General features: G+C 39.7%; 1 protein-coding gene and 1 long non-coding RNA gene across 3 annotated transcripts; one reads left to right on the forward strand and one right to left on the reverse strand.

Annotated features, from left to right (window-relative positions):
• The first annotated feature begins 413 nt into the window (after nucleotides 1-413).
• On the forward strand, nucleotides 414-5076 carry LOC130135609 (probable mannitol dehydrogenase). The gene is made up of 5 exons (XM_056305164.1): nucleotides 414-665; nucleotides 830-943; nucleotides 3799-4312; nucleotides 4567-4720; nucleotides 4852-5076. Exons 1-5 carry the CDS (start codon nucleotides 568-570, stop codon nucleotides 5052-5054), a joined length of 1083 nt encoding a protein of 360 aa, XP_056161139.1. The 5' UTR covers nucleotides 414-567; the 3' UTR covers nucleotides 5055-5076.
• A 4364-nt stretch (nucleotides 5077-9440) lies between these two features.
• LOC130135610 (uncharacterized) lies at nucleotides 9441-12408 on the reverse strand. 2 transcript variants are annotated; one of them, XR_008814895.1, is made up of 3 exons: nucleotides 12160-12408; nucleotides 11804-11861; nucleotides 9441-9788 (listed from the first exon to the last, which is right to left on the reverse strand). It is a non-coding gene; the product is annotated as an uncharacterized LOC130135610 (long non-coding RNA). The 2 variants fall into 2 exon arrangements; XR_008814896.1 differs by lacking the exon at nucleotides 12160-12408 and adding an exon at nucleotides 11970-12153.
• Between the last annotated feature and the right edge of the window lie 2603 nt (nucleotides 12409-15011).

The following is a 15011-nucleotide window of genomic DNA, read 5'->3' on the forward strand; positions in this document are numbered from 1 at the left end:
CAAATATTATGTCAAGTTGAAGTCGGCGTAAGAATAATTGTGGCTCACATGACGGTTTAATAATTATTTAAATGCTAAAAATGTATTGTCTATGAAAAGTCATAATTTTATGATAAGTGACAACTTTTATGAAAATAAAATATTCTATGTACTTTGATGGAATACACTTATTTAAGGCACCAATTCATAGCAAAAGTTATGTTTTATAATCCATTAAATAAAATATCTTAAAAGTTCAGAAATTACATTCTATACTAAGTAAAAATTAAGGGATTGTTTGTCTCATTTTTCCAATGGCAAAACATTCAATTTAAAAGATTCTAATGTATCCGGTATTTACCTCGCTTCTTTTAATGAAATTTTTACTGAAAATGCTGAACAAGTGTACAAAACAGATTCCACGTGTGAAGTGTTCTCCCACTTCGCCGACTCTCTTCTATATAATCTCTGAACAAGCGCACAAATTCCCCCTCCATCACCACCGCGTTTTCCTTCTCGTGGCCCATTTTCCGAGAAAACAGGAAGAAGAAGAAGAAGAAGATCCTCGCATTGCATCAGGGGGAAAGAATGGCGAAGTCGCCAGAGCAAGAGCACCCGCAGGAGGCTTTCGGCTGGGCTGCGAGAGATCCCTCTGGCCTCCTCTCTCCCTTCAAATTCTCCCGCAGGTTATTTCCCTTTCCCCCTTGTCTTCTCTCCCTTGATGGGTCGTTCTCCTTCCTTTGGTGGAATCACACCATAGCTCACACCATCTTACAGACTGCTTTTTAACAAGAACACGGCGATCGTCATCGATTTGATTTTCTGCATACTTGTTCGATGTCAAATCTAGGGCGACCGGAGAGAAAGACGTGAAGTTCAAAGTGCTGTTCTGCGGGATCTGCCACAGCGACCTCCACAGCGTGAAGAACGAGTGGGGATTCTCGACTTATCCCCTTGTTCCTGGGTAATCTTTCTTCCCTTTTCTTTAATCTCCTCTGTTTTTTTTTTTTGTGTGTTTTTCTTGCTCTGCTCCTGGTACTTTAAGTTATTATTTTTTTTTGTCTGAAAGTACCATGTTGACTAATGTATTCTTTATTTAATTGAAGTTTAATCACGTAGATTCTTGGGGCTATTACGTTCTTAATCTTTTGGATCAAGAACAGATTAAAATATTATAAAAAAAAAACACACACACACACACAAAGATATGCAGCCTCTGCTTCTGGATAAACTGTTGCGTTTTTTCACGCCTGAAGACTCGGTCAAGATCGTAGAGACTGGTCTGATCCTTTTCGATCGGTCCGACTCGATTTAATGTATTGTTAGTGCTAATTTAAGAGACGAAATGCACGACATAAATCTGGCCACGAAGATCAGGACATGGCCGTCCAAAAGAAGTCTTCGCGTATCGCCATCTACTTTCACTTGACGTGACGAGAAGAAAGGCACTTCCTCTCGTTTTTTTATGGAGAGTTTTAGCTGTTGTTGCCTTGAAAGTCGGGCAAATAGGGACCCCAAAACTGGCCAACCAGAGGAAATGGTCCATCCTCATTCTCCCATTTGATGGGACAGGACGAGACTCAAGGACATCCATGACAACGACATGGAAGGGCACCTCTAGAGGGTCGCGTCACGTTAGCCACGGATCAGGTTCTTGGTGCACCTTGGATGAGAATGAAACCAAACAAAAAGGGTCAATTAGAAATTAGTGAAAAAAAATAGTGGTAAATAAGGGGGGGCAAAAACCTGAGTCTAATTGAAACCTGCATCGGCCATAGCAACGACTGCTGCTGCCATGGTGCCGCCTTTGACGACAACAGCCTTTTTCACAGTGACCATCGGAGGGGCGGTCGACTCTAACCCTAAAAAAATTGGTGGTCTTCAGCGACCGCGATAGAAAAATCATGGAAGAGAGCAGGAGAAGCATATAGATCGGGGAGGAAAGGGAGGACCACTTTGGTGATTGCCTAGGGATTGGGACGATCGCGGGTAATCTTAGGGCCCAAGCAGATTTTCTATTTGGACCTACTCAAAGTTTATTCCGTCTTAGTACATCAGCATATGCTAGATAGGATAATCTTAACCTTAGCCAAGCTCAAATCCCAAATTAAACTTATGGTCATGGCATTTTTTAGAGTGTTCAAATTTAGTTCATGTACTTTATGTGGGAAAAGTATCAAAAAAGTCCAAAATTTATTACTTCGGTACCAATTCAGTCATAAACCTTTCAATTTGATTAATTAAATTCGAAACATTTTCACATTGGTACTAATTGAGTCCATCTAGCCAATTTAAACAGAAAATAACTTATGTGGAAGCCAGCCATCTTACGTAAAATGACTGATGCTAACATGAACAATTTTTTATAATAGTTTAATGATTTTCATATTTTTAATTAATTTTTTCCCTTTTTTTTTCCTTTCCTTTTCCTTTGGCCTATGGCTGTGGACTCAGACATGGCCGGCGACCAGCCATGTCTGAATACCAGCCAAAGGAAAAAAAAAGGAAAGGATAAAATAGAAAAAAAGGGAAATTTTTTTTAAAAAATTCAAAAAAATATTTAAAAAATTGTTCACGTTAGCATGGACGACTGTGCCACGTAGGACGTACGACGTCCACGTCAGCAATTCCCGGCAGAATTGGCCGGATGAGCTCAATTGGCATAAATGTGAAAAGGTTTAGGATTAAATTTGTCAAATTAAAAGATTTATGATTGAATTGGTACAAATGCAATAGTTTTAGGACTTTGTTATACTTTTCCCACTTATGTTTGCAACAATACCGGTCCTCTTACCGTTGACTGATTAGATTTTAAGTAAGATCTTTCACATTTACTTTCCGCATAACACTAAAATGATTGGCTATTATTCTACATCAGTTATTCATATTTGACAATTTTACTAGTACTGATTGAAAGAAATGAACTTTTCTTAGAGCCATTTACTATTCAAGCATTGAGATTGAATCATCAATCCTCATTTACTATTCAAGCATTGCCCTTGACACCACTTTGAGATGACCACATTGGAGGAGAAGATGATGCGACCACTATATGTGAGACTGGACATTTACTGACTTCTAAGGGTGATGCACACTCCATTTGTCCAGCCATCCAATCCATTTGTCATTCGAAAGCCTCCACCTGTCAAGTGTCACCCAATGACTCGCTAAAAGAGTTACCTACATGTAGCGATCTAAACACACGGCTAGAGCATGGCCCCTTATTATTTTTGCTCACAGTTCTACGAGCTTTATCTCTCTCCTTCAAACACCAACTTAGGCATCGGAGGGTCAACTCCCGCACAAAAATTGGATTCTGTTGTTCATGTCAATTTTTTGGTTGAAGCTTAGGCCAATTTCATGACTCCCAAATCGAGCTTCAACCATGTCACCAATGGGTCATATTAGTCCCTACACGCCGGTATTGATAGAACACATTTCTTGGGCCAATTAGCTGGTCAAAACCCACTATTACCCTTCATTTTGATTTAGGTTCCATTGATTAGGTTACAATTAGTATAAGCAAAGCGACAACAATGGAAGAACTAGTTTTTCTTGCTGAGACGAAGTTAATGGATCTTCTTCATCCCCCAATTCAAAAGTGAGGTCACTCATGAGTCCAACTTCTGCAGTTCATCTTCACCTGTGAAACTCAATATAGGCGGTGCAGCTAGATGCAGGACAAGCTTTAGTAAGACATGAAATGTTAAACACCAGATGGACATCGATCACAAAGTCTTACAAAAATTAAACATATCTAAAACTTTAAGCTTTTGATTTCTTCATACTTATATACATCTTAATATATTTGAAATGCAGGCATGAGATAGTGGGTGAAGTCGTGGAGATCGGAAGCAAGGTTGAGAAGTTCAAGGTGGGAGACAAAGTGGGAGTGGGTTGCTTGGTCGGATCATGCGGCTCCTGCGATAATTGCCACGACCATCTCGAGAATTACTGCCCCAAATGGATACTGACTTATGGTGCCATATACCATGACGGGACGATGACCTACGGAGGATACTCCAACATGATGGTGGCGAATGAGCACTTCGCCATCAAATTCCCGCAAAACATGCCTCTTGATGCTGGCGCTCCTTTGCTTTGTGCCGGGATAACTGTTTATAGCCCAATGAGGTTCTTTGGGCTCGACCGCCCAGGGGTTCACTTGGGCGTGGTGGGCCTCGGTGGGCTGGGGCATGTTGCAGTGAAATTTGCGAAGGCAATGGGGGTCAAGGTGACCGTGATCAGCTCCTCTCCTGGGAAGAGGGAGGAAGCAGTCCAGCGTCTCGGTGCCGATGCATTCCTTGTGAGCAGCGACATCAATCAAATTCAGGTGATGTCTGGATTGGGGTATTGCTATTGCTTCTTTTCTTGTTTCTTTGGCAATGACAACGAGGAACTCAATTTTAAGTGAGCATATTCTTAGTTCGTGAAGTACCCAATAACCTAATTGTTTGTACAGTGGGTACTCTATCAATTAATATCACTGTGTTAATGACTGGTGAGGGATTTAGCATTAAAAAGCCCGGTTTGCTGATGACTATGGTATGTGATTTGAGTTTGTGCTGGAACTTTTTTGGTCGATAGGCTGCGATGGGAACAATGGATGGTATAATCGACACGGTTTCGGCAGTGCACCCAATGTTGCCTTTGATTGGTTTGCTCAAACACAATGGAAAACTTGTCCTCATCGGCGAGCCTGATCGGCCTCTCGAGTTACCCGTCTTTCCCTTGATCATGGGTAAGAATTTCCTTTGCCACAAATATAATGTTAAATCAACTAATATAACCTAGACATTTTGCTAAAAGTGTCAAATGTCTTGTTTAGCTAAACACAAACTGATAAATTATACTGCTCGATTGTGGTTTTAGGGAGGAAGATTGTGGCTGGGAGTTGCATCGGTGGAATGAAGGAAACACAAGAGATGATTGATTTTGCAGCAAAGCACAAGATTACCGCTGATATCGAGGTCATCTCGATCGACTATTTGAACACAGCAATGGACCGCCTTGCCAAGGGCGATGTCAAGTACCGGTTTGTGATAGATATCGGCAACACCTTAAAACAAGCGTGAGGTTCCCGAAGACTCTGATTAGATTACCAATACTTAGGAAGGTTATAATTTGACAGGTGCATTGAACATGCATTATGATCGGTATGTGTGTAATTCTCTGCAGTAAGAGTTCATTAGTTAGTGAGAACGCTGCTGTTTTGAACTTTTGAGTGTGTGCAAGATACACAGTTTGTTCTACAATCTGCTTTCTTACGCATTTCCAAGTTCCTAATACACCTTTTTAATTACCTGAGATATTCAATTTAGGTTATCCCTTCAGTTTTGGTTGAATCCTGCGGCATAAATCTCCTGTTTTGATCTAATGACTGCTTTTTCCTCGAATCGTGTGGTATTAGGTCCAACAGTAGCAACCAGAAAAGAAGTCGATTGGTTGAATTGAAACTAGGCTTTGCACACTTCCCATGCAATTAAAACAATAAACACGATCCTACGTAAATATGGACATTGTGTAAAGAAGACTGAATGTAGAAGAGAAGCTTGGATCCAGATTTACAAACGTCCATGGTGTTTCCTGCATCCCATTTCAGCTCTAACTGCTCTTCAAAAGCTAAAATCCGTTAGTCAAATGAGTATTGCATAATCTGCCTCCCTCCAAAATTTGTTTTTTGGGCTTTTTGGGTTAATGACACCGCAAGCATTTTTTATGTTTGTCTCTTTCTTAATTAAGTATCTAAACTGTTTTCTATTCAAATGAGTACTTGGACTCTACAACTTCAACTCAATGTGAGATCTGCGTGAGCGTTGTTGGGGTGTGATTCATACTCAGGAAGGCAGGGGATCCATGAATAGTTGTTGCTTATATATGATCTCTTTCTATTGCAATTGAGAGTTGTAACAGAGAAGTAGGGATGCTAATCATAGCAGAATCTCTCCTGGATAGATAAATCAGGATAAATTTTATGTCTCGATTTCTCTTTTTCGTATTTACTCTTTATTCGTTGGGTTTGTGCGCCTAATCCTAATAAGTTTGACATCACCTAATTTTGCTCAGGTGAAGTGTCTAATCAGGTAAAAATGATCCAGTTGACAACTACATAATCTATTTTTTCCCACCTCAATACAAAACCTTTTTCCCTCTTCTTTTTTTTTTTTTCCTTTTTTCTTCTCTTCTTCCCATGCATCTTGCAACTCTCTTGCATGTTCTTCTTTCTTGGTCCGCCATCCCCTAGATATGTCAACCACTGCCGTCACTTGACTTAACGATTGCTCCACTAACTGATGTATCCTTTAGCTCCGCCCATCGTTGCGTCCTCATCGTCGCCATCCTCGAGGTCGACCTCCCCAAAACAACAGTTTGAGTCTTTGGATGCTTCATATATATTTCTTCTTTAAGTCTCTATGTAGAAAAGTTGTCTTTACATTAAGTTGTTTGATTTCTAAATCTAAACTAGTTGCCAACTCAGGATTAACTCAAATAGAAGGTATTTTACAACTGGAAAACATCTCTTCAAAATCAATTTCTTTCTTTTGACGAAAGCCCTTCACAACAAACCTAATATTATATAGTGGTTGCAAACTACTTTCTTCCGTCTTTAACTTTAATACCTATTTATTTTTTAGTATTCTCTTGTTCTTAGGCAACTTCACCAATTCAAATGTGCGGTTTTCATGCAAGGATTTAAGCTGCTCTTGCATGGCTTTATGTCACTTATTCTTTTGATTACATGACATAGCATTTTCAAATGTTTTTGGCTCTCCAGCATTGATGAGTAACACATATTCATGCGGCTAATATCTCTATGAAGGTCTACGTTTTCTTGCATATCTTCTAACTTGAGTTTGGACCGGTTGTTCTTGCTCAATTGGCTCGTTTGTTCAACCGAATGCTCTTTCTCAACTGATTGTTCTAGCTCAATTATTTCACCTGTCTCAACTAAAGAATCAACATTTGATAAGGATTCAACATCTTCATGATTTTCATGCACTTCTCCCTCGTGTTTTCCACCATTTACGATAGGAGATTTTGGAGTGAAAGTAATAGAGTGCTAAGCTACGTTCTTTGATCATCCTAGCTAGTTGATGTCTTCAGTGGTTTGATGCTCAAAGAAGACAACATCTCGGCTTCCAATAATTTTCTTCGTAGCTAGATCCCATAACTTGTAGCTAAACTCTTCATGTCCATAACCTAAGAAGATACATTGCTTAGACTTGTCATCAAGTTTTGACCTTTCATCTCTTGGAACGTGCACGAATGTCTGGCAATCGAACACTTTCAGATAATTGTATAAAACATCTTTCCCACTTCAAACTCTTTGCGGAACATCCCCCTTAAGAGGAACTAATGGCAAAAGTTTATCAAATTCACTATTGCTCTCCTCACTTCACCTCGGAATTACTTATGCAATCTCGCATGAGAGAGCATATACCAAATCTAATCATTAATTGTCTAGCTCATTCTCTCCACTACCCCATTCTGTTGTGGTGTTTTCGAAACAGTTTTCTCAAGTTTGATACCATAATCTCTGCAATATTGTTTAAATTGGCCTCTATATTTATCGCTGTTGTCAGCTCGAACACATTTAAACTTCTTCCCGTTTATCTTTTCAAGTTGACATGAAATTGTCTGAAAGCTGCAAACACCTGGTCGTTGGATTTCAAATCAACAGCCCACTCTTTTCTAGAATAAGTGTCACAAAATATAATACACCACCATGTGTTCTTGCATCCATGCAACAAATATCCGCGTGACCTAAATCAAGTAAATCTAATTTTGTGCGTGAAGAGTAATTATGAAATAAGAATCTATATTGCTTACCTATTAGCTAGTGAGTACATTTCTTCAGATTTATGTCCTTCGATGGTAGAAGATTTTCTCTAGCAAGAGTTTCGAACCCCTTCTCACTGAGATGACCAAGTCTCATATGTCATAGGTCAATTGTGGAGTCCACCACTACATTTAATTCTTCCTTGATCAACTTAGCTTGCATGGTGTAGAAAGTGTAGGCCTTTTTGCCCTTAATCACTACTATGGAACCTTGAGTTGGTTTCCATTTGCCATCATAGAAGGAATTGTAGTTACCATCATCATTTAAGGAGCTGGGGAGATCAAGTGAAGTCAAATGTCCAGAACATGTCTCACATTTTTCAGAATCAAGTTACATCCAAGGTCGATCTCCAAATAAACATCTCACATGCAGATAACCTTGGAAACACCATTGTTTCCTATCATAACACAACCAAAATCACCGCTGCGATAGTGAAGTAATCACGCAGTGAGGCGACATGAAATGAAGCTACAAAATCAACAACCCAGTTAAAGTCTTAACACGTAAGGTTCATAGAAGCATCACCACAAATGAACACAATATTGTCATCGGATGCAATTGTTGTTGTAACTTGTTTCTCTTCTTTCTTTCTATCTCCATTTCCATCATGTGATTTATCTCTTTTTGGAAACTTGCATTCTCTAGCATAATATCTCATCTTGCCACAATTGTAACACTCCACACTCCTTGACCTTGATTTCGACCTTCCACTTGGCTTGCCTCTATTTTCATTACTCTGAAAATTCTTGATTGATTTCTCACCCTATTTTCTATAACAGGAGCCTCCAATTTAAAAGCATAATTAATGCATTTTCTCATGGTTTCTTCTTTGAATAGGTTTTTCTTTAACCATGCTCATAGAAAGCACACCATAAGGAATAGAATTGTTCAATGCAACAACCAAGGTATAACAACTGTCGAGGAGAGTATCAAGCAATTGACATGATTGCAACAGATCACCAAGGTCAATCTCAAAATTTATCAATTGATTTACCAAATCTTGAAAATTTACTCAAGTGTTCTAACATGCTATTTCTCTCCTTGTAGCTCAAATCACAAGTCTTTTAACTAAAAAAGCTTATTTTGTGGGGTTCTCCTCTCATAGAGATTTTGTAATTTCTTTCACAAAGTATCGGCTTTCGTTTCTTAAGCAACACGATGGAAAACAATTATCAATCCATTATCGAATAAACCCAACCGTTTTCCGATTCAATTGCCCATTCTTTGTCTTCCTTGTTTTCTTTAGCCTCGTCACCATTGACGGCATTATACAAATCTTTATAGTATAATATGTCTTCCATCCAAGGCATTCTAATAGAGCAATTCAAGGCATTTAATTTAAACATTGTGCTGCTTTCCTCCATTCATTTCAGCTACTCATGTTGACTCTAATACCACTTTGCTGGGGAGAACTCAGCAACAATTCACCATCAACTAACCATATAAAGGATTGATTTCCTCCCAAAACTAAGCCGATCAAAATCAACTTAACCCCAGCAACAACCAATAGTATATTCCATCAATACAATCTCAAAATAAGTAAATATAGGGCTAAAATGTTAAAGAGACAAGGCAACGATAACTCCAAGATTTTTATGTGAAAAACCCAATGCGAGACAAATTGAGAAAAGTCATAGACCCCTCAAAAACTTCAACTAATCACCAAGAATAGTATAATACATACAAGTTCTTCTCTAGTCACACAATAGAGACTCCGCATCAACAATACAATAGTATTTCATCACCACGAAGGTAGATTAACAAAAATGGATCAAGAGACCCCAACCGCAATCGGAGAAAAATGAGAGACAATTTGAAGAAGGTTTTCAATGAACGAAATCAATCAACTTGTAGGTCTCGGTCTCACGAACAATATACTAAAATTTGAGCTAATTCCAGCAATGTTTAGTTGTCGAATCTTCGCCAGAAGTAATAGTCTTCTTTCCCTTCTTCTTGGTGAACACGACCCCTACCATCAAAGCTTGAAACTTGATCTCGATGCATAAAAAGTTTATTATTGATTCAATTAATTATGTGAAAATGTCAGAAAAAAAGAACAGTGTATGATGGATGCCTATGAAATGGATTTCAAGGAATCAAATTAAATTCCAGATTCAAACCAATAAAACCCAATCGAAGATTTGCCCTACATTCCCTTCAAAAGGGATATCATGAAAACCAATAACTGTCTGTCTAGATTGCATGTGAAGTTGCTTTTCTCCTTGTGTCTTGAGTTCAAGTTTTGTTGGAACACTTTAAAGTAAAATCCTGATGCACCATGCTGATATGGAGGAGTGCGCTTTTAAGATTACTCAGGAGAGTAGATGAGTCGAGATGCGTAAAGGGCTAGTTCGATACAACACTTAACTGGGATAAATGTTCAAAAAGTCATTAAACCTAATGTACGGCAGCACTTTTCTTAGGTTGGGTGCTTGCTTACACTTCAGCGACAAATCACATCAAATCTGGAAATCTACATGTGGATGAGGATAAGTACTCATTTTTCGACCAAACAAATTTGAGTACAGAGATCCTAATAGTTAAATGGCGATTTTTTGTTTTTTTGGATCTTAACGGAGGACATTGAAGTATAGAAAATTCTAATATTTTCATGTAAATTTTTTTGGGACGTTTCAAACCTGGAACCAATTTTGTCTTACGGGTGAAGTCGTATGATTTGGTAATTCAGCAAATCGATGATATAGCTTAATCGATAGCGTTGACTCATTAAGATAAACGACATTTCATTAGAAATTACAAATATTTAGGTTCATAGCAAAGTTTAAGGATTTCTAACGTTGTTCAATAATTGCAATTTCAAGGTCTAGTTAACAATTGTGTCGCCAAAAGGGCTTTCTCGGGTCACCTTTTCGCCTTCTCAGAAATCTATTTTTACTTCGGCTATAACCAACTAGACCAAGCTTTCACACGACCTGGATGATCCCCACTTGCCTTGTAATATCTTGAATTTTTCATTTCTAATTGAGCTTGATAATTCTAAACAAATTTGTGGCGATTCTAATTTGTATATACCATGATTGATCATATTTCTTTTTCTTGAATTGCTCGGCGCCATCTTGTGCATGTGTCGCGACTCCTCTAGGAAGTTTATCGAAGGATTTGCTCGATCTGTAAGGGTGACTTCCGCTTCTCAAGCAAAAACCCTAGCTTTCTTGGAAAACCGAAGGTTTTCCTTGCACGATCTAAACAGAGTATTCTTGGGCTCAAATCGCTTGGCTTGGGATGAGCATGTACTTACCAAAGAGTGCCAAAAATTGCTTATTAGGTACCCGGATCTCCAAATAGCCCGTTGCTCAAGAGAGACTGAATAGAGTAGCGAATTAGAATGTTCAAATTTGAAAAATCGTTTCCTGCAATTGGGTCTCCGGCCCCTCTCAAGCCCTTTTGGATTTATTACGTTATGAAGCCCACTTACCAAACTTCCATGTTATTTCTTAAGAAAATGAAGGGAACTTTCATCGGAACGAAAAAACAAAGAGAACCTATATGCAACTAGACCTATCAAAATGGATCGTAAATCCATTTATTGACCCATATATAACGGGCTGAGTTATTATATGGGTTAGTTATATTAAGTAAATGGATCATAAATAGGTTTAAACATAATATGAATGTTAAGTGAGTCATAAATTGGTCGAAATGGGTTTACAATTTACTTAGATCAAACTCACATTTATGACTCTCTCTTCATTCTCTCTCGGTCTTACTCGTTCTCGCGCTCACTCACTCCGCACTCTCACTTCAGTTTGGATATGGGTTTTCCTATGTTGGATTTAACATGGAAGTATTTAAGAAATATCGGCCGGATCTAGTATGGGTTGAGTCACATATGAGTAAATAGATTTGCATGAATAAATGGATTAATGGGTCGATTTAGGTCAGCTTCAGATCCGATTTTTCCTATGGAGTGTATGCAATAACGCATTACCAACGAAGGAAACCTGTACAGAAGGAAAATAGTACCTAACCCGCTCTGCCCAATATGCCAAGTGCCCCATAAACGCTCAAACATCTCCTTGTCCTGTGCGAGTGGACAAAGCAAGTCTAGTTAGACCCACGGTTAAATCTAGCCACTTACCCGGAACATATCTCCAGAATTGACAAGTGGATATCAGAGAACATCGCTCACCGAGATGGCTAGTCATCAAGAGCCATCATCGCTAGCACCTTATGGCAAATTTGGAAGGAACGAAACGCATGGGTGTTCCACAACAGCAAACCGAGATCCAGGCAAATCGTGGAGGAAGCAATCGGCTCACTAAATCTCTATGAAAGATGGAACCCCAGCAAAGCGAAGCTCAAAGGATGCGAAGACTCACCCGATTACTGGACGCCGCCGCCGGTGGGTTGCTTGAAATTGAATGTCGACGGGTCTTGGTGTAGCGAATCGAGGGTCGGTGCCGTCGCCGAAGTGTGTAGAGACTCCCAGGGGCTGCTTATCGGTGGTTTTGCCAAGAAATTCCATGCTCCGTCGACCCTCATCGTGGAAACCCTTGTGGGGTGGGAAGGAGTGACGTTCGTGGAAGAGAAGCTCATGTGCAACAGGAGAAGTGAACAGAACTCCCCAAGTACACGAGCACAGGTGCTGCTCGTATCCGAAAATTTGGCCACAGTGAAGGCAGTGATGGGCCGGACTGAAATTTCCTGGGCTGCTCGGTCTGTGATGTTGGAATGCAGAACACTTATGGGCCAAATGGATGGTGTATCCATTGCTTATTGCTCCCGAGATGCAAACCGGACCGCATGATTGGGTGGCGAAGGCCCACTGGATCTCTCGGCCCGGATTGGTTGACTAAACCCCCCTCACTCTCTTTGGTCTTTATCATGTTATGTTTTTGGAAACTCTCATGCTATATTTCCTGCCAAGTAATGAACGAAATGTTTTTTCGACCAAAAAAAATTATGACCCAACACAAACTCGACCCAATTTGACCCACCCTTTTGACAAATCTAATCGCAACATGTTGACTTGTTGCATGAATTGGATTCTAAAGGGGCATTTAAATCAATTTTAAATTATCGCCCATAAGTTAAAAGACAAAATTAAACGACATTTTGTGGTCCACATCGGAACAAGTTATGGAACGTGAACGTGATGTCATTGACTTGCGGTTTTCGAAGGTTGGTGAACGACGGAAGACGAGCCCCATCAATGGAGGATGTGGATAAATGCGAATATGGTGGGTGAGTGGCGTGGGACGAGTCCAGCGCGTGATGGTTTGGCTTCGGTTCTGGTCTCACGGGAATCCAGCCACCCCCCTCCCCTTGCCTCACGCGTTCCTCCCTCTCTCCCCCCCGTATACATGTCTTATCTCGAAGATGGGACGAAAGCGAGGGCTATGTGCCACGGGATGAAGATTTGCGGTTTGATTTCTCAATTCACTTTGGAACTAGGGGTCGTGTTGAACTAGAATCTTTAGCGACAATCTTTAAGTGGGTCTGTCCTCTTTACGGTTGTCGTGGCGGATCGGAAAAAGCGCAGCTCCTAAAAGGTCCCGCAGGTAGTGTGACGCCAAGACCCGGTTCAGTTGTTAGCAATTTGATCGTTTAATCGGGGCACTTCCATTGAGGTACCGGGACAATCTTGAATTACCCGAGCGCGTGCCCGCACTCCAAATCTTAAATACAAAAAAAAGTACTTAAATCTCGACCACCACTACAACCGTCGATTAATCAACCACTACCCTCACTCCGATAGCCGAAATTGACCAACCAGCAGGTTCTCTCCACATATCTGAAAGGCTCGAAAGGCATATGGGCGAGCTCGATAACGTTTCGACCAACTTTGGCCCGAGCTTATCTGGGCCCTAACATTTTTATGTAAATTTTTTGTCGTGAGCGAATTTGAGCTGTATAGTATGCTCAATCTATGAGTCCAACCAGTCCTTGCCCAAGATCACATCTACCAATGATGACTCTAGCTTCTCCAACTCTGTTGCCGCGGCGGCGGCGGCGACATCTTTCTCATTAACTATTAAGTGGCCGAGCTAATATGTATCCATTGAAAGGGATAACCTATTAAGCCAATATAGGGAGATAATATCACCACCTAAATAAAGAGGGTCTATTCGACCAAAAAAATAAAAATAAAGAGGGTCTCTTCGACCAAATATAAAGAGGGTCTCGATCCTTGCAAGGTTTGGCTTTCGAGAATCCTCCCCTCTAAAGAAAACATAGTTACGGGTGGCCCACATTACTGACGACCCCACGTTCCCGAATTTGGTCAACATTACATCAGTGTTCACGCAATAAACAAATTGTTTTCTGTAGAACTCACGCAAAAGGCAAAGTATGTCGTATCTCTTCTCAGTTAATGCGTTCTGCATTCAATTCATATTATTGTCCAAGTTGATGATGGGTCGACTACCTTGACATTGACTTGGGATTGGCACGTTCAAAACGGAGGAACCTTTCCCATTTAGAGGGAAGGATTCTTCGAGTATTCAATAGGTATTTATGTATAAATATATAAATATCTATATATACATATGTATGAGGGAGAAGATCGGCTAGGGCCTTGAGTTTTTTCCTTAAGTCATAATTTTTTAAAGGAAGAAGGTGTCCACCATTGCATTGGATCACTTGCTGAAGATTTAACCTACGCATCTCACCCAGAAACAAACTGATCAAGATTTCTTAAGACTGACGATAGATTAGGGAGTTGAACCTGTGATATTCTGCATGCAAATCAAATCCTAGACCGCTTGATCAACCTTCTCGATGGTTTTCCCAAGTCATAGTTATTAGTTTATGTGTTGGCCAAAACAAAAATCCTCAGTAGTTAATATCAACTAAGGCAAGAAAAAATTAGTTAAATTTACTCTTACTTGTTTCAAATGTACGAGTGTGTATCGAGCCCAAAAAGAATATATCACACTTTGTATTTGGTAAAAAACTTTCAAATTATTCAAATCTACTTACTTAAAACGATACATACGCCATGTGTCTTAAGATTACTCCATGAAAAGGGTAGTTGGACGCATATCTGTTCATTAGGATTAATTTCATTAGAATATATATGTTTGCTTTTATTTCATTGTCTGTGAATTTAGATAATATTACAATATTTAAATCATATGATTCAATGGTTTCAGGCAACAAATATGTAAAAAATCAAAATAAAGAAGTCATTGAGAGTCACTTAAAAAAGAAGTCGTTGGTTAATTCGCGA

Source organism: Syzygium oleosum, unplaced genomic scaffold (assembly GCF_021117445.2).
Source record: "Syzygium oleosum isolate NSW1041296 unplaced genomic scaffold, Sole_v2.1 Sole_v2.35, whole genome shotgun sequence".
Taxonomy (NCBI): domain Eukaryota; kingdom Viridiplantae; phylum Streptophyta; class Magnoliopsida; order Myrtales; family Myrtaceae; genus Syzygium; species Syzygium oleosum.